General features: G+C 35.8%; 1 protein-coding gene across 5 annotated transcripts in view; it reads right to left on the bottom strand.

The window, feature by feature from the left end:
- Positions 1-23,734, bottom strand: part of unc5db (unc-5 netrin receptor Db) — a 137,735-nt gene that overhangs the window by 5,866 nt on the left and 108,135 nt on the right. For 4 of the 5 annotated variants that reach the window (XM_042723957.1, XM_042723955.1, XM_042723959.1 and 1 more), the window contains exons 6-14: positions 23,473-23,640; positions 20,795-20,959; positions 20,261-20,293; positions 17,603-17,788; positions 13,925-14,281; positions 12,972-13,056; positions 4,407-4,578; positions 1,869-2,096; positions 92-241 (exon numbers count right to left, since the gene is read on the bottom strand). In XM_042723957.1, coding sequence (XP_042579891.1) covers positions 92-241; positions 1,869-2,096; positions 4,407-4,578; positions 12,972-13,056; positions 13,925-14,281; positions 17,603-17,788; positions 20,261-20,293; positions 20,795-20,959; positions 23,473-23,640 — 1,544 coding nt within the window. The remainder of the gene's footprint in view (positions 1-91; positions 242-1,868; positions 2,097-4,406; positions 4,579-12,971; positions 13,057-13,924; positions 14,282-17,602; positions 17,789-20,260; positions 20,294-20,794; positions 20,960-23,472; positions 23,641-23,734) is intronic. The other variant, XM_042723956.1, reaches the window with a different exon arrangement.

Below are 23,734 nucleotides of genomic sequence, written 5' to 3'. Positions count from 1 at the left end.
GTGTATAAACTAGCTTTACCTCGGATGTCTACAACACAGTTGTGTACATTACAGTACTGGTCAGGGCAGGTTACCAATTTTAGCATGTTACCTGACAGGTGGTGAATGGTTTGATGCTCCACAGAAACTGGGGGATATCCTGGATAGACACCTGCAGACTGAGGCAGTTTCCTTTGAAGAACAGCATCTTGGGCTCCTCAAGAAGCTGACCTCCTCTACTGGTTTCAGCAGTAACCACTCTCTGTATAAAATGGAAGTACAGGAAAAACAGAGTGAGAACACTGGGGGAAAACATAGGGAAGGGCAGAAAGTGGTATAGAAAGAAAATGTGGACAGACTAGACAACCATAAGCAAGAACCACACTATTGGAGCTACTCCGCTTAGGAGGTGCTAAATGTTTAACCAGTTCAGAAGAGAAATACTGCAATGGCTAAAAAGGCTAAAACACTAAAGCCAAGTTAAAGTGTAAAACATCTTGTCAATCCATTATAGTTCAAATTCAATATAAGAAATATTATCTGAACTTGATTTTGAGTAGCTAAAAAAAGGTACAGTGTTTGGAAGGAACAAAAGCTCTACAGCTAATAAACATTCAGAAATATAAAAAAAGAGCTTTCAAACAAAGTGCTGGTTAAAGCTTTGAAAAGAAAATTGAATTTAAATTGATTACTGGCTTCTTTGATTTCATGCGTGGCAGTGTTCATCTGTCAAAACTGCTTTGTGTTTCACTGCATTGCAAAGATGAGTGTTCTCTTTGTGTGTGTATGTGTGTGTGTATCACAGGAATCCGAGCACTCATGCAAGACAACAATAATTGACTTTGACTTTTGTATCCTCTGGTTGTGTGTCTGAAAATAGCACTGACCAAAGCAGACATTCTGATCACACAATTAAACCATAATTCTAAACCCACTCTTTCACCAGTGGTCTCAGACTTTTGGACCCTACTGCAAATGCAGTCCAGCATTACTATGATCTTCTTGTGATGCACCACAGATTTACATTAAAATACATAAATGTTCTTATAGATATTTAAATATAGAATGCTACAGTACCTGCCTACTTTTTCAGCAGCCAAGTTTTCCCCATAGGGGAAAAAAAACGTCTTTAAGAGTTATAAGCCATGAACCAAACCACCCTTGCTACAAGGTGAAGCACAATTTAGAAACTTTGATTTGAAGCAAAAAAGTATTTGAAAAGTATTTTAAATGATTTTGGATGGCCTCAGGATAAGTATATTCTCATAAAATTGGTATTTTTGGGTGAACTACAATCCCAAGAAGCATTTTCAATGATATCCATATTAAAAACAACGGAGCACTATATAAAACTAGAATCATGGATAAATGTGGTTTTCACTAAGAAATCAGTTGATAACATGATGAATAATAAATAAATTAAATTAAATATGTTTAACAAATGTGGCCTAACAAAAGCCTACATTACTGACTATCTTGGGGGAAGTTGTGGCCTAGTGGTTAGAGAGTTTGACTCCTAACCCTAAGGTTGTGGGTTTGAGTCTCGGGATGGCAATACCACGACTGAGGTGCCCTTGAGCAAGGCACCGAACCCCCAACTGCTCCCCGGGCGCCGCATCATAAATGGCTGCCCACTGCTCCGGGTGTGTGTTCACGGTGTGTGTCTGTTCACTGCTGTGTGTGTGCACTTTGGATGGGTTAAAGGCAAAGCATGAATTATGGGTCACCATACTTGGCTGTATATCACGTCACATTTTCACTTATTGTAGCTCAGTAAGTTATCATTAATAATCAGTTCCCCTACAGAAATGAATGGGATTTTTACTTTCAGATTGTTGCACTCTATTAAAGTAATGTGATTACAACCACATTCACTGTCCTGCTGTCACCTGAAAGGCATGCGGTGTGTCGTCTACACAGTGCACTCGCAAGCTGTAGTCAATGGAGGAGGCCTCCACACTGCCGAACACAGCAATCCTTAGTCTCTTTATGGCAGCATCAGTGATGGGTTCCCCCACTAGTGCATAACAGCCCGGCTGATCCAGCAACAAGTGACAGCTATGCGAGTCCATCAGGCAATAGCAGGAGGTTGATTCATCGTCTACTGACATTATTTCCTGTGAACCAAGAAAGAGGTGATCAAATCATGGTAAAGTGACTCTTTCAAAATATTGACCTTTTTATAAACTTTCTAATGAATACTTGTATTCATTGTATGAAATATATAGTTCACAAGATGTATGAACTTTAAAGGGACAAGTTATAAGTTAAAAAATAATTAAATATCTTTTTTTTTTAATTCTCCGACCATCATGCATTATAACCTGCATAATTTTTTTTTTTGGTCCATACAATGCAAGTCAATGGTAACCTTCTTCAAACACAAGACAACAAGATTTTAAGTAACTTGAGGATGTAAATGATAATAGAAGTAAATGATGATAGAATTTTCATTTCTGGGTGAAATATCCCTTTAAGGAGATTTTATGCCAGTTTTGAAGCTTGAGGCTTGAAGCTTATCGTAATTCCATGGAGAAGAGCCACCAGTACATTATTTAAAATATACCCTTTTTTGTTCCATAAAGGGGAAATTCATCCTGGTGAACTATCCCTTTAACTGAGCAGCCTTTTCTTTCTGTCACAATAAAAACGTAGTAAACATTAGCAATAAAAGTTAATTAACCTTGTCAGTTCTTTATCAGTTAACAAGATTATCAGACGCTGAGCACGTCAAAGAGCTGTCTACAAAGTCTAATTCTAACATAGTAAATGAGACTATAATATGTAATGGTACATATGATTTTTTATTTTAATGATAATTTCACCAAGATGTAGGATGCAGTGAATTTGTTTTGGTGCCCAGTGCTATGAAAAAGTTCAAAGTGAAATGATACTCCCCAGAAAACATCTCATAAATGTAGCTTTAAATTCTAAGAGGTTTCTCATTGGAATGAAAGCCTTCAAAGAAACCATCTTCATACAGACTACTGCAAGATTTTTTTCTCACCTCAGCATGTGAAATAATCTCAGCTCAGCCCATATTTTTGCCAGTGATCAGTGGAAAAAGCTAAATTCATTCTGCCACACTGACTTAGAATCACTCACAAATCACGCATCAGCGAGGTCACCTCTGTATTTCTTTGACAAGGTTAGGCTAACATCAAGTCAAGCACAGACATTCATACAATACAGGTTCTTTTCATTTTTCTGACAGACGACCATTTATTTATGTGACTGCAGCTCTTCAAAGCAACATAAATATCAAACAGAATGACATCATCAGAAAAAAAACACTCTTTGTCAACTGATAAAGTATGTGGCGCATGTGGAAGGGATAGAAATTCGTACTACTGCAGTCTTTCTTTGACAAGTGTGTGATTTAACCAGCAGTTTTTATGTAATTACTTCAGTCATCACCGACACTGGAGCTGTCACTGGTTCAAATAAAACTGTTAAAAGCCAGGGAAAAACTGTCAGCAAATGCATTTTCGTGAGGACTGCTGGTTGTAATCTCAAGGATAAGTACCATGCTTTGGAACAATGTGAAATTCATCTAAATAATGACTCAGGCTGGTGGTCTGACACAAAAAGAAGGTTATTATCTAATCACCTTCAATAATGCTAGTGGCTCACAATAAACAAACTCTGTGCCGCTACGGTAAGCTTTCATTAATACATCAACTTTCAAACCGTGATGACAGTTTTAGGTTTTCAGAGGCTGACACCAGAGTAAAACACATGAGACTAGGACAAATGTGAGTGATTGTAGTCGGGTCAGGAGGGAGGTCCCGTCCATGACTCCTGTCCTGATTGCCTCGTGTCAGCTCTTATTTCAGGTGGTCCTCTAGCACAACCAGATCGATATATCTTGGGTCTGATGGGACGCCTTGTCCCGATGCTCCTGCTGTTTGACTGCCATGAACTGTGTGTCTCCCCAGCTATTACAGACTGTAATTGTTTTTTCCTTGAGCACTTCACTGCCGTAGCCTCCTCTGAGGAACTGCTGTCCCTGGATCTCTTGTTGTCAAGAGCGCACAATCGCCCTAATCAACACATTTTAAAACATGCACGCCTCAAAGGCTCCCATGAGCTTTTACAGGATGTGGTTCAAATGAATTTCACTCATAATTGGTTCATGGCACATGTTGCCAGGTTAACTGTATCAAACGACTTCATAAATGTATCTAAATGGCAACATAAACGTTTAATCATCAGGGGGTGGCGGTATATATTTAACTGAGTAAATTGTCAAATCATTTTTTAAATGTTATTTTGACAAAGGTTGCCAGTGCATTGTACTATATTGGCCCATCGCTAATAATTAAGAATGTTTTCAATCTGGCATGCTTATGACAGGCTATCACACAGAAAAGTATTTAAAATAAATTTGCTGTAAAAAAACACAGAAGTCATGTCTTTGTTCCTACCTCCCACTTGTTGTCCTTGGTTTGTCTCTTGAGTTTAATGTTCCAGTTTTCAGCGCTGACTTCAGCACAATGAGCTATCGTCATGGCAACAGGATAGGACAGGTTTAGCCCCGGAGGTCCATACGTGATCTCTGGCCCTAACAGAATCTCACACCTTTCCTCTGATTGGGCACTAGTAGACAAAATGAAAAACCAAAAAGATAAAAATGTATATATCATTGATAACTGCAAGAGAAACCACACCATTATTTATTTTGATACAAATAAAATATATTTAGGGTCAGTAGATGTATATATATATTTTTATATATATACTTTTATTTTATCAGCAAGGATGAATTAAAATTGATGCATGTGACAGTATGTACAATTATTTTACAAAATATATATTCTATTACTATTTCAAATAAATTTTCTACTAATCAAAAAATCTTAAAAAAGTGTTTTCACAAAAATATATTAAGCAGCAAATCCGTTTTCAACAAAAATTATAATAAAAAAAATGTTTCTTGAGCACAAAACCAACATATGAGAATGATTTTCTAAAGGATCATGGCACTGTGACACGAGTGTAAAGGCTGTTGAAAATTTAGCTTTGCCATCACAAGAATAAATAACATTTTGAAATATATTATTTATTATTATTTAAAGAAAACTGGGTAACCCTTTAGAATAAGGTTCCATTAGTTAATGTTAGTTAATGTATTAATTAACATGAACAAACAATGAACAATACATTTATTACTGTATTTATTAATCTTTATCAATGTTAGTTAATGAAAATACATTGTTAGTTCATGCTAATTCACAATGCATTAACTAATGTTAACAAGCACAACTTTTGATTTGAATAATGCATTAGTAAATGTTGAAATTAACATTAATTAAGATTAATAAATGCTGTAGAAGGATTGTTCTTGCTTAGTTCATGTTAACTAAAATAGTTAACTAACATTAACTAATAGAACCTTATTCTAAGGAGTTACCGAATACTGTTATTTTAAATTGTAATACATTTTCATAATATTATTTTAACTCTTTTTGATTAAATAAATGCAGCCTTGGTTAGATACTTCTTTCAGAAATATTTTTAGTGGTAGTGTGAATAAATAAATAAATAAATTTAAACAAATGCATGCATTTGGCAGATGCTTTACTCAAAGCAGGTTACACTGCATTCTAAGTTATCAATGCATGCCATTCTTGAGAATCAAAAAATGATATCATTAGCATTACACTAGACTGCTTGAGATATACACTAGACCCCTTTGGCCAACAATTAAAATAGTCAACACATTTAGCTAAATCAAATAAAAATGAATACAAAACAATAAAAAATACACTGACAGAAAAATGTGCTCACAACTCTTTTTATACTGCATAAATAATACAATGATGAAAACTGTCACGTCTGCAGTCTACCGAATCATTAAAAACACGACTCAGAGAACCTTGATTTAGGGGAAGCTACTGATTCTCTGAGGACACTGGAGTCATTTAGCAGCTCCTGCATATTCATTAGTCATTGCTTATGATCTTCTGGCCATTATCTCTACCTTCCATCTTTTGCTTGTGGTGGTAAACCATAACATAAAATGCATTAATGAGAAAGAGTTAATGAAGGTTTTGGCCTTTTATGCAAATTTAGGAAGGGGAAGTCTTTCGGCTATCGGCTATCAACACTGCATAGTTTGTACAACATGAAAAAATTTATACATATTGTTGACCTTTTGATTTTATTTTCTAGCAATAAACATTGGATAGACATCAACATTTAATAGGAACAACTGAGCCAATTAAAGCTGTGAACCGTGAACAAAAGTTGTATATTTAGCCAACACTGAGTTAGATAATATTAATAAATAATTCTGTTAGGTAAATAGTTTATCAAACTTATCTGATAAAATAAAAAAGCTAAAAAAAGTGCCTCTCATACTTTAAATAAAGCATTAAAATTGCCATGCATATCCAAAGTTTTGTTCTTTTTGTCTTTCTAACCACTTTGTAATAGAAAATTCACTCCAAATTGAAAATCTAGGAGCACCACAGCAGCAGAACTCGCTTTAAGGACTTTTGCATGCCCAAAGGACGCCATAAGCTTTTACAGTTTATCTGAATTTTTATTAATTCAGCTTTGCTGAAGAGGGAATAAGCACTAAAACACTCTTTACAGCCAATCAGTCTGTCCTCTTCCAAACTCTCTTCAAGTGTTCTTCTATTTACATCTAATTACTATTCAGGCATGTCAGGTCTGTAGGAACTTCAGTGTGATTCAAAACTCATTCAGGTTTAACTAAAAGAGGCTGTATGAAGGACAATGCATGATGAATGTCTGAAACATCCTTGAGACACAAACATTGTCCTTCAGTTATTTTTTCATTTCCAGGGTGTATTTGAACATCAAGCAAAAAACACAACCACTCAAGCGAATGGTTTATTATCTTTACATAATTCAAATGATGTTCTACATACACAAATATATATATATATATATATATATATATATATATATATATATATATATATATATATATATATACACACTCACCGGCCACTTTATTAGGTACACCTTACTAGCACCGGGTTGGACCCCCTTTTGCCTTCAGAACTGCCTTACTTCTTCGTGGCATAGATTCAACAAGGTGTTGGAAACATTCCTCAGAGATTTTGATCCATATTGACATGATAGCATCATGCAGTTGCTGCAGATTTGTCGGCTGCACATCCATGATACGAATCTCCCACTCCACCACATCCCAAAGCTGCTCTATTGGATTGAGATCTGGTGACTGTGGAGGCCCTTTGAGTAAAGTGAACTCATTGTCATGTTCAAGAAACCAGTCAGAGATGATTTGAGCTTTGTGACATTGCATTATCCTGCTGGAAGTAGCCATCAGAAGATGGGTACACTGTAGTCATAAAGGGATGGATATGGTCAGCAACAATACTCAGGTAGTACAAGGCAGGAAGGAAACACTCAATCACTACTAAAGGGCCCAAAGTGTGCCAAGAAAATATCCCCCACATCATTACACCATCACCACCAGCCTGAGCCGTTGAGACAAGGCAGGATGGATCCATGCTTTCATGTTCTTTACGTCAAATTCTGACCCTACCATTTCAGCAGAAATCGAGACTCATCAGACCAGGCAATGTTTTTCCAATCTTTTATTGTCCAATTTTGGTGAGCCTGTGCAAATTGTAGCCTCCGTTTCCTGTTCTTATGACAGGAGCAGCACCCGGTTTGGTCTTCTGCAGCTGTAGCCCATCTGCTTCAGGGTTGGACGTGTTGTGCGTTCATAGATGGTATTCTACATACCTTGGTTGTAACGAGTGGTTATTTGAGTTATTGTTGCCTTTCTATCATCTCTAACCAGTCTGCCCATTCTCCTCTGACCTCTGACATCAACAAGGCATTTTCGTCCACACAACTGCTGCTCACTGGATATTTTCTCTTTTTCGGACCATTCTCTGTAAACCCTAGAGATTGTTGTGCATGAAAATCTCAGTAGATCAGCAGTTTTTTATATACAAAGACCAGCACATCTGGCACCAACAACCATTCCACGTTCAAAGTCGCTTAAATCCCCTTTCTTCCCCATTCTGATGCACGGTTTGAACTTCAGCATGTTGTCTTCACCACATTTAGATGCCTAAATGCATTGAGTTTCTGACATGTGATTGGCTGATTAGCAATTTGTGTTACCAAGCAATTGAATAGGTGTACCTATTAAGTGGCCGGTAAATGTATATATATAGAGAGAGAGAGAGAAAATAAAGGTAAAATGGCAATGCGAGGTAAGACCTCTCTGGTATTCACATTACAAAAGATCAAATTTCTCTATGTAAACAGTTCTTCATTGTAACAAAACACTGGTTTGCATTTTTGAGTCAAGGATGGGGGCAGATGGGGCTTGCATAAGGAACTGCACTTTTTAATGAGTTTCCACTCTAGTACCTTAAGTAGCTTGTCATGTTTTTTACTACTCTCCTCCTCATCATCAAGGGTCTTACCCTGCAAGCTTCTAGGCCTATATTGAGAAGCATTATTCAAAAAGACTGATGAGTCACTGCTAGAGGGTCAGACGGCAGAGTGCTGGAGCAATTGCAGACACTGTAGGAGGCAACAGGCAAACTTAATACTTCCATTATGTATTAATTCTTTCATTTGGGCATCTGATCGTGACTTCAGTGTGGCACATTGATCAGTAACTTGACTTTCAAGGAATAGTTTCACAAAAACGAAAAGTCCATAATCACATACTCATCCTTATGTCATTTGAAACATGAACACAAAAGGCGTTGTATCACAATGTCCAAACTGCTCTTCAAGCAAGATGTCTGTGAATAATGACCCAAACTGGCATGACTTACACAGGCTTTGACTTAGCCATGACTTACACAGGCTTTGAAATACAGTGCATTCATTTTACAGTGAACTAATTTTTCGATGTTTTTATAATGCTTTTTGTCCTTTTGGGAGCCTGATTATCCTGATCCACTAGCACTGAAAAAAAAGAGCAGCTACATGATCAGTTTCTCTATCTGTCATCCACAGAAGAAAATCATACAGGTTTGGAAGCAGCGCTGGTTTGTCATTTTAGACTGAACCCTTTTAAGATACAATTTTACAATGCTGCTATTATCATTAATCACAAGAATCTTATAAAATAGTATTCAATACTGTGCAAATCTATGCAAAATCGCATATGCAAAATTCCAAGATAAAATCATTGTAGATGATTTTATAGACCAAAAACCAAAAATAAGCAGACCTAAAAACACAAAGACACATTAAAAATGTCATATAAAATATTGAGCTCAAACATGAGATAAAAATGCATATGCTAAAGCAATCATGCCATTTTGCTTCTACAAGTCTTTATAGGAAAGGCCATACAAATGCTGCTCATGTGATGCAAATGTGAAAATGTGTTAGTTTACAAATCACACACTATGTTAAGTGTTTTAAAGTCATAAAGAATTATTTAAGGAATTGTGCAAAAATAAGTCTTGATAAATCGATAATCTGTCCACATACTCATAATTTGTGTGAAAAGAAAAGGGAAGATGTTGTAGCTATACTGCAGTTAATTGTATATGCAAGTTTTTGGAGTTTTGCAAAAACAGGTAATGACGCGCATTTACAATAAGCTTATGTTGCACACCTAAAGTGATCTCATTAAGTCACAACCCATTCCATGTAGGTCACTGATAATATCTGAAGCCTTCACCTCGTGTGCATCATTTAACATAATTTGTAAAGAGTGTTATACATTTTATTTATTTATAAGTAAAACATTTTTAGTGAGGATAAAATTACTGAGTGCACCTTGAACTCAAGGCTCCAGGCTAAATCAGTGTTCTGCCACAGACTCATAATGTCCTCATTTTGCAATCATCATTTGTTTCCTCCATTATCCGGTGTCATTATGAAGATGTATTCAGTCTGAGCAATGACAGGAAGTTGTGTTGGATCTCCTTCAGGTTTTGGCAGAGTGCAACAGTCATATTGTCTCCAGAGACACATCAAGGCTCACGCAGGGTCATTACCTTTTACATGCTGAGAATACATAATACACAACGTGTCAAAATCTAAGACCTTCAGAAACTCTCAAGAAAGTTTTATGGGGAAAGATTCGGGTGGGGTTGTAGACCGTGACCTGTAAATGCCAAAACAACGCACATAAAATGATCACTCAATGATCAGGATAAAAAAGACTCACATCTGTGAACCATGTTCTATGTGATAAAAGAAAATCAAGTCACAGCTGGTGACATAATCAGACTTCAGCTTTTCAACTAAAAGAGTTCAATAACTCATAAAGTCAGAATTCTGCTTGTTTGACAGTGCTTTTATAGCATTACATGTTCCAGTGTGAAGTCAGAATCCATCTCTAATATTTATAATCAGGCGAGATCAATTTAAGGCAAGACAGTCTTGATGATAAGAGTAAATTCTGATATCAGAATTCTATATTCATTTGTTCCAACTAATGGAATTTCTTCCCCTAAAACAGACAACCATACCCATATACCACAACCACTTATAAAAACTTATAATGCCAATGTATCTGACATTTTCATTTACCTAATTAGAATCTATTTCATCTAATGTGTAACTAAAGCAGAAGCATCTGACTTTAAATATGTAACCTTTCAAAGCAGTACTGTTAATAAACCACTGTATAAACTAGACTTCATATTGATTTAATGATACACAGTTAAGTGCATTAACAATATAGTCACATTCTAGCAACACTCTACCACATATTTAGCTATTCTATCTGAACTTACTTTCATCACTGGTGTAAGTAGCAGTGTCATTTTCATTTGTGCTACAGCGAGAACTACCCTACAGCTGTATAAAGGTATGTCCTTGAAAGACAAAAATTTAATGGTGGAAGCTGAAATTAAATGCATAAAAAAAAAAAAAATTACACATTACACATTCTTTTTATCAATACTGTATTTTTCAATATCAAAACCAAAGTATGGAGACACTATAGCCTGAAAATTTTTAACGATTCAAATTTTTTAAACCTGGATCTCTCTTTTGGCATGATATGCAGGTTATGTGAATGAAACATTTTATGAAATGAGTCCATCATTTTGTTGTGATGGCTGGCTGTTTATTGTATAATGCCGGGTCTAGTATAAAGGTTTTTGAATAATAGAAATTTGAAGTGTTTTAATATATATTTTATATATATACATATATATATATATATATATATATATATATATATATATATATATATATATATATATATGAAATAGTAAGTTTACGATGGCACATGAAGACAGCAGAAAAGCGCTCTCGCTCAGCACAGTGGAGTGCATCGTTGTGTTAACTTTGTGGTTTATTTTGAGTCGTTTGGGACACTGTAACACACAGCCCTATAACAATATATTGCTTTATAGATCATTCACTTTTTCCGCTCAAAAATGTTAATGCAATCATGCTGCACGTATTAGAATTTCTGCACTCCGGCACTCGGGCACGGTTAAGATTGCCTAGTGTGAGTTAGGGCTGTGCAATATGGACAAAAAAAACCTATCACGATTTTTTGATCAATATTGCGATTTCGATTTTAATCACGATTTTGACACACACAGACATGCTTTAGTCATAAATGCATTCAGTATAAATTTGAAACATATTTCCAAAAGAAAACCAATGAGAGCTTTATCAAAAAGTTGTGACATGCCTCTAGAACAGACAGAAGTCAAAATAATCACGAAGTAAAGATGTCAAACAAAATGTCTAGACATATGGCAAAAAAATAAATAAAAAAATAAAACCCGTGTCCAGAGCGTTTTTTTTTTTTTTTTTTTTTTGCCATGCATTGTTCATAGAGCTCATTGTAGCAGTGCCTCAGGTGCTGAAATAAGATTTATTGCCCAAGGTTCACACGTACTCCGTCAGCAGTGGGTATACAGTATGTGTATGCGGTTCAGAAGCAGCAGCGAGAACGCATTATTGTAACGCGAAAGCACATTAAAATAATGCGCGAGCGCAAATCTCTCCGCTCGCACGCAGATTTCCTTTGCTTTGTCACAAAACCAGACACGCGTGCTCAGATACACACTGCTCTCGTCCGGAGAGAGTGCGCACACTTAAAACATGTCTCCTCTCACTCACTCACTCACTCACTCACTCACAACTCTCTCTATGCTCATGCGCTAGATATTCATTCTTTTCGCACCTCTCGATTTCTAACCTTTTGTGTTCACATCTTTTACCGCGTGCAATGTGAACGTTCTGATCCATTAACATGGGCTCGCAAAAAATACGCATCACAGACAGAGTGTGTGAACCTGGAGTTAGGCATATGCCCAGTCTGTTCTGTTCTCACGCTCCACTTAGGTGCGCTGCATTCTGATTGGATCGGATAGCATACTGCGGGAGGTCGGGACCGTGGAAAATCGTGCAATAAAGCGATTTAGAAATCGCGCACGCTCAAATCGTGATTTTATTATGATTTCGATTAATCGCACAGCCCTAGTGTGAGTTCACCCTTATTCTCCCTCATCCCTCACACACGCGTCTCTGTTGCGTTGGGTCCCACGAGGGTCTCGGAAGGTGCCTGTTATAATATTATGATCAAGGCTCTGGACTCTGAGCATAACTTGTTCTATAACAAACTATAAAATATTTTCTATAAAAACGTTAATGCCCTGGCAGTGGCAAATAGCGTTGGTTTTATATATAATTTGATTACATTAATGTTTAAGTTAAGATTTACAAGAAATATTTTAACTGCTACTTTGTAAAAGGAATACTGCTGCAAAAAAACAACTTATTTGTTTAAAGTGTTTGCAAACCAAATATTATTGCACCTTTGTTCATATACCAGTACTTTTAAATGAAAAAGTGTGCATAAAAATGTGATTAATCACAGAAAAATCATGCGATTAATCACAATTAAAAATTTTAATCATTGCCCAGCACTAGTGAATATATATATATTTTTCTTTTCTTTTTTGCCTGAACCTTTGAGAAGAAACGCTAATGCTTATCCAACAATATGAAAGTGATACAGATGTCACCTACAGTCTTACCTAGACTCTTCTTGATTTATGAGCATGTACATTTCCCAAGAGGTGTCATCAGCAATCGCCCCGTGAGGTACCAGCAAGCTTACTCCTAGAAAATCAACATCAACATTAACAGTGAGATATTATTTATGTGTAGCTACACAATACGCATTGATTCCTATGCCCCATGAAATATTTACCAATATGAGCATTCATTAAAACAGTAAAAGGCTTAAAAAATGATTCCATGTTCTTATATTTACATATTAAGTGCTTATATATTATATATGACTACAATCTTGCGAAAAGTTAATATGTACACAATACCCTCAGCAGCAGATATTTTTAATGTGTTTAGAAGACAAATACTTTGTAATCCCCCTCTTCGTCTTTACTAATTTATTCAAGTCAGTCTACAGATAATAACAGTACTTGTGTATTTTAATAACAATAGTTGTTTTATGTAGTCTGCCTTTATTTTCCTCACTTCCTCTTGCCCACTCAAAAGTAAAAATAACAATAATTGTGTTTTATGTAAACTAATAAAATCCTCTTGTTCTCTGTAGTTTCTCTGAATCTGACATGAAACAAAGTGTTTTTCTTTGGCCCTAAGAACCCTTCAACACAAGGACCTCAGAGAGTGGGTTCAGTGAATTGTTGACCTTTACAAGCATCAGCCAAAGAGAACATTTGGTTTTAGTGCACTTATTAGATGCAAACAGATGATTAGAGATATTTTGCATACTGTTCACAGATACCAAAGCTACTGTTTAAGGGTGTGGAAGGAAATGAGGGTGAACAAATGACAGCATTTTCATTTTTATTAGGTGATCTCCATCTAATCCAATTGCTAACAGAATACAAATGACTACAGCTGTACTGTACCTTAAGATTAAATCCATTCATGCTCATGACTGAATAAAAATAACTTAATATAAAATACTTAATACCTAATACGAACACATACTTTCTCTCACCTGCATTTGGAATGACCAAACGGCCACCCAGGTGCCCAAACACAGCGCTTGTCTTAAACTGAGTCTTCCTGAGTGTGTGAATGCCATTAGGAGCAATCATAGTGGTCTTCTTTCCTTCCACAGTGCTGTACTTTGGGTGAAGGTTAGCTGGAAGGGTCTCCTGATGGGCTTTCACATGGTACTCGGCCCGGTCCGCCACACCTAGTGAAACCATAAAGGAGCTCTGAACTTTGACCTTGTCTGGCAGGGGGTCAAAGAGCTCTTTGTCTATGGAGTCCTGAAAGCAGATCGGGCTGCTGAACGTCTGGCCAACAGTTATATCGGGCTGCATGGAGGAATTCAGCAGAAGTGGATTGCCTGGGAAGATGAAAACACAGTCTGTGATATTTTGGGGGTTTTATAGGAGTTGTCGATACAGCTAAAAAGAGACGAATACAGTTAGATGTGGTCTTGACAGACCAGCTCCAGTGCAGCAGACCATGGCCTGAAAATCAAGGCGTGCAAGTAGAAAAGGATTAAATATTTAATTTGCTGTTTTGGCTAAAATATTAATCTAAAGAGTGCTGGAAAAAGGAAAAAAATGTCTAATCTTGAAAAATACAACAGTGAAAAGGACAATTTTAAGTATGTGAGATAAGAAAGTGCCTTGGCACCCACTAAATTATTTATTTAGGATTATTTTTACTATTAAATCATTGGCCCTTCAAAATCTAACTACCTGACATATGGTTTTGAATAGGTGTTAGATTAGTATAGAGTTCTAAATCCAATTTATTTTTATTTATTTTTTTGGTAGTATATTACATTTTAACTGAAACAAAGTCAGTGAACTGGTTTATTAGCGAACTGCAGAGGGTTCAAGAGTTTAAGAAAAGCTATTATAATATTTTTTTTATTTTATGGTACAAATGTAATTTACAATAGTAATATATTTATGTCTACATTTTTATAATAAGAGCTAAAAACTAATACTAATAAAGACCATGAAAAAGGTCCTATTTGGTTTCAGCAGCAGAAATATGAGACCTTTCATATGAAAAGTCATTGCTGTTAAAATCACGATATATGACAAAATAACTAATTATTTCTTTACCTGCATGCCATTTGACAATGCAAATATGTGTCACTGGCATATGTTTTGTATATGATTGAAATATTATTTCAAGTAGTATATAGTTTAAGAGGTTTGGATGATGAAAAAAAAGTTGGGTACACTGCATTATTCCCTTCAAAATGGACGCATTGTTAGCTGGCATTTTAGATTAAGCAAGCGGACACAGGCAGCAAATGTACTTCTTTTTATAAATGTTTATCAAAGATACACTGCAGACACTTTTGACAGCATTCAGCTTAGTTTCTCCCATGTTACTGTTTTTTTTTTATTCACAGTAGATTGTTTGTGGATTGACTCATTCTAATAGTCACATCCTTAAATTGCTCATCATTACCCATAAACACAGTTAGCATTAGTTCTCCAGTGACATCATGAGAGATTTATGCTTTCCTGTAAAATGAATTAATTTAGCTACTCAGGAGGACATACATATATGAACTACGTCTAAATGACCTTTTTGTTTTTCAAGTTTTTAAATCTGTCACCTCCCAGCTTGAACTCAGTACAGCTCTTGGAAGGGGGTCTTCATCCCTCGCTGTTGCTCTCTCACCTTTTCCTGTCTGAAGCAGGCACACACGGTCACCGAGCCCCCACGAATCATCCCGGTGCCAAAGTAGCTCTAACACTCGAGTCACTTAGTCCTTGCTGGCCAGCTGCTGCACAGTGAGCGGTGGGAGGCAGGAGGCTAATGGGTCTTTATTTTTAGGAAAATCGTTAATTACCCCAGGCTGGGCTGATCGGTGTCAGGCGTTTGGGATATTTCTAGTCGCCATGCTTGGGCAGGTCAAGGTTTTGCAATAGGGTGATGACATGTGTGCCTTTAGAATTTGAACGGTCCCACAAAGTTCTAAGGTGTCAGAATGGAACAGATTCTGTTTGAAAAATGCTGATGCAAATGCATGTTTGGAATTATCAACTTCACCATTATCCTTTTAATATATATTCAGCCCAAACTTAAAGTTTTGTCATTGTTTACTTTATTTCTTCTGCAGAATATTTTAGATATTGTGGAGAACATTTCAACTGTTTTTGTCCATACACAAAAAAAGTCAATGGGGTCCAAAGCTATTTTTACATCCACTGTATGGACAAAAATAAAAAAATAAAAATAGTATGAGACATTTCTCAAAATATATTATTCTGTGTTCCACAAAAGAAACTAACTCAAGTTTAGAATGACATGAGGTGAATTAACCACTACTTATAGCACAGAATTGAAACTGATTTAGTTTCACCAGACATATAAAGAAATTAAAGCACATTAAATGGTTTAACTTCTTAAATTCCCATCCACAACAAAATGGTTTTTCCCCTCTTCAGAAGCAGGATATGATCACTGTGGGACAGAAAATCAAAAAAAAAAAAAAAAAAAGACAGAAAAATGAAAGGAAGAGGCAGCAGGATGATAGGAGTTAATGAAACAGTCATGTAGTGGGCACCTTACGGGGAAAGATCTGGAATTAGAGTTGTGATTAAAATGACTCAGTGGCTCAGATTTCAAGAGCCGACTGGCGGGCAAAGGTCTGGAGTGTCATGCTGTTACCTGTGATTTAGAAAGTCAGCTGGAATACTTCAGAAACTTATCATAATTACATACTGAGAAAAACTGCAATAGATATAATGCAGCGAATTAAAAAGAAAAGTGATAGAAAATATAATGAATAACACAAAACCTACCTTAATAAAAAGAAAAGCAATCCAAAAAAACTGACATCAAATGCATTCAAATTTGGAACTTCTGAACTTTTAAAACAAACAACTCTTTAGAGAAGCTTCTATTGTCTCATTCTACATCCCACATCCTTTAATGAACATCCAACATGTTCTCGTTTCCATTGCATGGGGTTTGGTCTTTCCCATGAGCTCTGATGGGAACCGGATTGGCTGTTGAAATAAGGCACAGCGGGAGTCTGCAAGAAAGTTGGCCTTTTTAAATAGGATTGATGACTTGACAGATGCGGCTCAGCTGAGCCTTGATCCCCTCTTTCCTGTTGCATGCAAGTGTCGGGGACGGGAGGGGGGTTTCACCATCCCAAGCCTTGAGCACAGTAAACACAATCTGCTAGTCGCAGCCTTTCACTGTGCTGTCACAAGCAGGCAGGATTGATTACCCCTCGAGGCGATGGCTATCACTTTCTCTGACCCAGAAGTGTCTGCGATGGTAATATGGACGCATGTAGCAGAACCAAATGTGGGTCATGTGACTATAGTCGTGGTCTTATCAACAAAAGTTATCTGCACAGCTGACTAAAAGACAGAATTGAAGTCAACGTAGCATGCCTTCCACATTTACTCGTCAAAGGATTTGGAGTTCTTTGTGTGCGAATGTGTGTTTGCTCAGGGGAGGCTGTTTGTCTGAGTGAAATATGTTAGTGTCTTACTGTGGAATAAATGACTCTTATGGAATGTTTGTCTGTATGCTTTTACAAGCAATTAATTTATTTGGGATTGTCTAAATGTTTATTGTGGCCTGGCCTGTTATTGTGACAAGCGGCACATAAACTTCAGTAACACAATAAATCAATTAATCCAACCGAACCACTTCATCTACAGTGAACTCTTACCCTGTCTGGTGGTTTTGAAGTTGAAGGACTGGAAGCCCCCAGCAAGAGCAGATGAGTCAATGACGTCCACTCCATACTCACTTTGACTCTTCCTGTAGAGGGTGATGGCCACTATGAGGACGACCACAGCGATCACCCCCGCAGCCAGACCAGAGTACAGCGCAACATCAATAGAGTTCTCCAAGCCTGGGACACAACCATAAACATACACATACACACACGCACATGCACACACACACACACACACACACACTTAGGCTTCATCATTTATTGTGGAAAAATGTAAGAAAAATATGCCAAATAGCACATACATGCTTTGATAAAATACCATTGTAATAATAATTATTAGTAGTAGTATTAGTATTTCAAAATATAAAATATAACTTCAAAGATAACTAATCTTTTATACTGTCATAACACTAATATTATTACTACTATTATATTGTGTATGCATTTATATTATTATTATTATTATTATTATTATTATTATAAGGTGTGATGCAATAATATAAATACATTTATATATTTATTATATAAAATATATTTGATATTTTTATAAAATATATTTATATATTATAGTTTTATATCATTATTTAATTATTTATTATTATTATGATTGCTGCTGTTGTTGTTGTTGCGCTATGAAATAGTAAAACAAGATATGGTTCATGTGATAGTTTTGATTTGTGCAACTGTAATGTTTTCACAGTGCCAGATAATAAAAGACATATTAATATAATAATAAGAAGAATTGTATAGTTGTAAATTAAATATGTTATATTTAATATAATATCATATAATATAATAATATTGTTATGAAATAGTAGTGTTAAGAAATCATTTAAAACACTAATTATTACTAATAACACTAAAATACTAATATTATTACTGTCATTATTATTACTATTATTTTATGAAATACTATATTTAATTATTACTAGAATACTATATAATACTATATAATAATTATTATTATTATTATTAATGATGATAATATCAACATCATCACTACTGTTACTACTATTATAACCATTATTATTGTTGCTATTACATTGTGTTAAGAAAATCACAAAAAAAGATAGTAAAATAAGATAATGAAGATAAGATAAATTAGATATAGTTCTTCTAACAGTTTTGTAGCTGCATGCAAGTTAAATGTTTTCACAGTGCAAAAAAAAAAAAAAAACTTTTGGTGACAGGGAACCATTTAAAGACATCATGCCTGCATGCCTGGTCATTGCGGTTAGACTTGCAAATCTTTTAGACACCTGTGTAAATGGAACAGGTGCAATATGCACATGTTTAGCAGTGTATAAAGATATGCTTGGCACGTGAGGGCAGTTTGGGAGGTGTGAATTCCAGGGCTCTTACTACTTTAATAACTGGCAGGGTGGTGTGCCAACACCCCACGCAATGATGCATCTGTTCAGCTGGCATCTACAGCACTGGCCCAAGTGACCTCTGCAGCAGGAGGGTTGGGCAGACAGAACTCGCCAGATCACAAAGGACACAGAGGACATTAATCATGCCATGAGAGGAAGAATATGCTTATAAAACTACAGCACTGCATTTCAAATATCCTGACGCACTACAGAAAGTTGAACAGGATTACATGCTGCAAGCTGGAAACAAGTTTCTGTCCAAGGGTAAAGGTGAATTAATTGCATGTCCATCATGGAACAGATTTAATAGATTAAATTAGAAACATTATAACCCAGCTCACACATCAATGCACACGGAGGAGTCACATCACTGTAACAATGCAGAAGCACCTGGTACTAATACATATTTAAAATCATGTTTTGCAAAGTGCCTCAATATGGTTAAAATAATACATGGGGAGAAATTAAGACATAATATGCTTGACGAGGTGAGTTAATATCTAATGATTACACCTCGTTGCTTCCTCTAAATATAGCACGTTCAAATGCCACATCCAATCACTCACTCTCTATAATCATAAAAAAAGGACACAATACATTGACTAGCAATTCTCTGAAATGGATACGCAGAAAATCTTGATAAGGACACCAAAATAATATTTAGGAATATACTGAGAATCATCATATTTTGTTCCACTGGCAGAGAAAAATTGGTAAGATAATATCAAATTTATTTTATTGTTTCACTGCCAATGAAAATATAATGTTTTTAGAGAAAATTTGGTAAAATAGTTTTTTTCTTATTCTTTTTCTCTAATTATTTTATGTTTTTATACTTTAAATTTATAATATAAATGTATTATTTGATTTTATATTTTCAAAGAACTATTTTTGCATAGTAAAATTTACTTGCTGTGGATGCTTCAGTTGGCTTGCAATTTCCATACTAAAATTCAAATTGAGAGACAGATTGGATACTTGCTAATTAATCTTCTGCATCTTTTTTCCACTTTGTTGAAAATGACACCTGCTGTCAGCATAATGATACAGGTAACCAAGCGTAGAAGTGAAGACATACGAGGGGTTTGAGCTTATCTTAATCAAGGAGGAAGAGAAAAAAATAGCTATCACAAATTCTCACAAATATTCAAAAAAAAGGATATTTAAGATAAAATAACTCAAACAGAAGTTCACTCGACATTAGCAACAGCTTATTTCGTTAATTTATTCCCTAATCTGTATGGCAATTATGAATTCACATGGAGGAGGGACTCACTCTGTGGCTTAACATCATGCATCAGCTTCCCATCTGCAGGGAAAAAAAAAACAGAACAAGAGAGAGAGGGAAAAAAGAAAGGGAGAGAGAATTACAGTCCATCTCTGTAATACTTATTACAAATCTGCTCTCTGATTCACATCACGGGTAGATGTCCAACTGCTGGCTATGCCAACATCATTTGTGGATACTGTTGCTTGGCATTGTTGCCACGGGAAGATACTGGCAGATGGTTTTAGATCACTTAGGCTGCAGGATGTTTCCATCCTTCATTAAGGAGGAGAAATCAGAGAGGGTTCTCATCATAACAGCTACGAGGGAGATATTGAGAGGGACACGGGGCATGATGCCGTCTCTTTCATCCACTTTTAGCAGACAATTATAACAGTACCCGAAATGCGCAATTCACACACTTGAGCTTTGTGTCAAGTACCAAGTGAGCAACATCATGACCAACATGTGATGATGACGATGCTGTTGTCATCGATGAAATGACTGTGTTTATGATGTATCACGGCAGTTGCACATACTCACTTTGCGTACACAGTCCTCCTGTGCAGTTCTCCGTGCTTTGACCTTCTCCCTCACACATCTTGCCTCTGTGACGGGGCGGTGGCGAGTTGCACTCCCTCCATCGCTGCCTCTCACACTGTGCACTACACATCGTCCACTCGCTCCACTCCTCCCAGACTCCATCCACTGCAGAGCACACAACGGGGTTGCCGTTTAAAGAAGGTGAACAGCTGCTCTGTGCATTAACTGCACTCAGCGATGAACTTACAAGATTCCTAGAGACTTCATAAACTTAATTAAAAGTGTTGTAATGGTCCAACTCTTGACCACACTGGTGGGATTGCATACATTACATTAGCATATTTTTAGCCAACTGATCAAATTCTCAATTTTATCTATAACTTGGACAGTTTCAATCTGTTCTACATCTTATTTTTAAGACAGAAAAAAAAGTGTTCAGGGTCAGTAAGTTTTTGTTTTTTTTAAGAAATAATACATTTATTTAGCAAAGATGCATTAAACTGATCAAAAGTGACATACAATGTTACAAATAGTTTCTATTTCAAATAAATGCTATTCTTTTGAACCTTCTAAGAAAACTGAAAAAAATAAAATAAATTATAATAATCATGGTTTCCACAAAAATGTTAGTTTTCAACTGTGATGAAAAGAAATGAGAAATGTTTAAGAACCAAAGCATTTTATAATGATTTCTGATGCCAGGCTCAAAAACAAAAACATTCAATTCAGAATGAAATCCATACCAAAAATGTATGTGGTGAAGAAGCAGCATGGACTCATTGTGGTTTCACACAGGACGCATTTTTATTCCACTCCTGATCCATGGATGTTTACCACAAGCAAAGCATTTACCTATTATTTTGATTTCAAATCCAAATCTTGTTATTGAAAATGCTTTTTCAGCATTGTGATTTTTTTTTACACAGTACAGTAATACAATCATTCATAGACGTATTCATGTTTAAATGCAATAAATATAAGCTACGTATTATTCAATGCGTTTTACTTCTAGATTTATATATTACGTTGTTCAAGCAAGTGGCAAAACATTTAAACAGCCTATAGTCTACTTTTCTTATGTTATCCCAAACATTTCAAATTAAAACTTACCACTGACAGAAACAGTCAGCTCTCCTGCCTCTTCTTTTGCATTTAAAACCAGCAATCCTGCAGTTCATAAAGAACTTTGTTTTCTACCTTCACCAGTGTCATCTATTATTGCCTTGTTTATCTAAAAGTGCTCTTTTCCTCTATTTAAACCTAGCCAAAAAGCCATACGTGTTGACTGTGAAACACAGAATACTAATTATGCGTTTAAGGTGTAAAAAGTACATTTTTGTGTCAATCCATGTTTATTTTTACCAAAAACAATGCACTGTCACTTTAATTCAGCATGTGTAGCACAGCAAAAATACACTTGGTGCAGAAATGATCACTGCACTGCTGCAGACCCACCACTCTTGGAAAGCAACCTTGTGCAGTGTAAATGTTCTAATCCATTAACATGCATACAGAAAAAAATAAGCACCCCATATGCACTGCAAACAAAGTATGTGTGAACCTGGTGTGAATGATCATGTGGCACTGTGTAATGGCTGCTGAAAATTCAGCTTTGTCATCAAATGAATAAATGACATTTTAAAATACATTAAAATAAAATAATAATAATAAAAACATTTATTTAAAATTGCAATAATATTTCACAATGTTACTGTTTTTACAGTATTTGTGATCAAGGATTTGTGAGCGCAAAAGACTTTGAAAACATTAAAAAATCTTATGAAACATTAAACTTTTGCATGGTAGCGTAATACTGTCAAGCTGAATATGCAAAGGCACTTGTGTTGCTGATATTGTTTTGCTGCTTATACAGATGCATTTCCACAATATGTGAAGAAAATAAATACTGTGAGATTTAACTCTAATTGGACAGATGCTTAAGAGGTTTTAGAAATTAATCAACATGGTATTTTGTGTCATTCAATTAACATTTGATAAATAAATTACCTATATAACAGTAACAACAAATTTCATACATTCTCTACTAATAACTGACAGGATTTTTAATCAAAAGAATGATTTTTTGCACCACAACCTAACAGCCAATTGAGAATACTATGAACATGTTTTCCTATTTAATTTAATTTCTACAAATAATTACTTGATTGTAATCACATACCATATATAAACTCAACGCGTGATTAATTAAGAATTAAGCCAATTAAATGTGTTTCACTCATTTGAAGCTTAATTGTGAACAAATTGTTAAAAAAATGAAACTATTAAAACTTATAATGCAAACCAACAGTAATCATGCGTGGTCAGATAAAAAAATTCTGCTTCGCAAATTGATTTAAATATCATGAAGACAAGAAAACAACTGAGAATAACATGAATAACTCCTCTAATAAAATTACACTAGCTAGAGATTATTTCTTCATTCTCATAAGAGAACAAAAGGTCTCATTTACATACATGAAGTAAAGCCTCAGTAATACCCATAATGATACTCTTACATTGAATTATTTCAGAATGGAAAATGCACTACGATGTCTGATGTGTTCTGAATGTAAAACATGGCTGTGACGTGCTACAATGAAACTAATAACTATGGTGAGTTTGGATGTAGGAGGACAAGCTGCACCTCAGGGGTGTGCTGCGGTTGATGAGGATCTGACCTGGGCAGAGTGCACTGCAGGTGATCTTCTGCACAGACATGCCCTCACAGAACGCTCCCCCGTTCAGAGGAGCCGGGTTAGTGCAGGTCCGAGATCGCTTCTGAACTCCTCTCCCACAGTTCACGCTGCAAGGAGACCACTCTGTCCACAGAGACCATCCACCATTCACTGCAGAGACAAAGAGATACTCCGCTGAATAAGACAACAACAGACCTTGAGAGACAACCTTTCACTCACCCTGCCAGAAAAAAAAAAAAAAAAA

Source organism: Cyprinus carpio, chromosome B5 (genome assembly GCF_018340385.1).
Source record: "Cyprinus carpio isolate SPL01 chromosome B5, ASM1834038v1, whole genome shotgun sequence".
NCBI lineage: Eukaryota > Metazoa > Chordata > Actinopteri > Cypriniformes > Cyprinidae > Cyprinus > Cyprinus carpio.
Note: the sequence above shows the minus strand (reverse complement) of the source record. Positions and strands in the feature narration are given on the sequence as shown.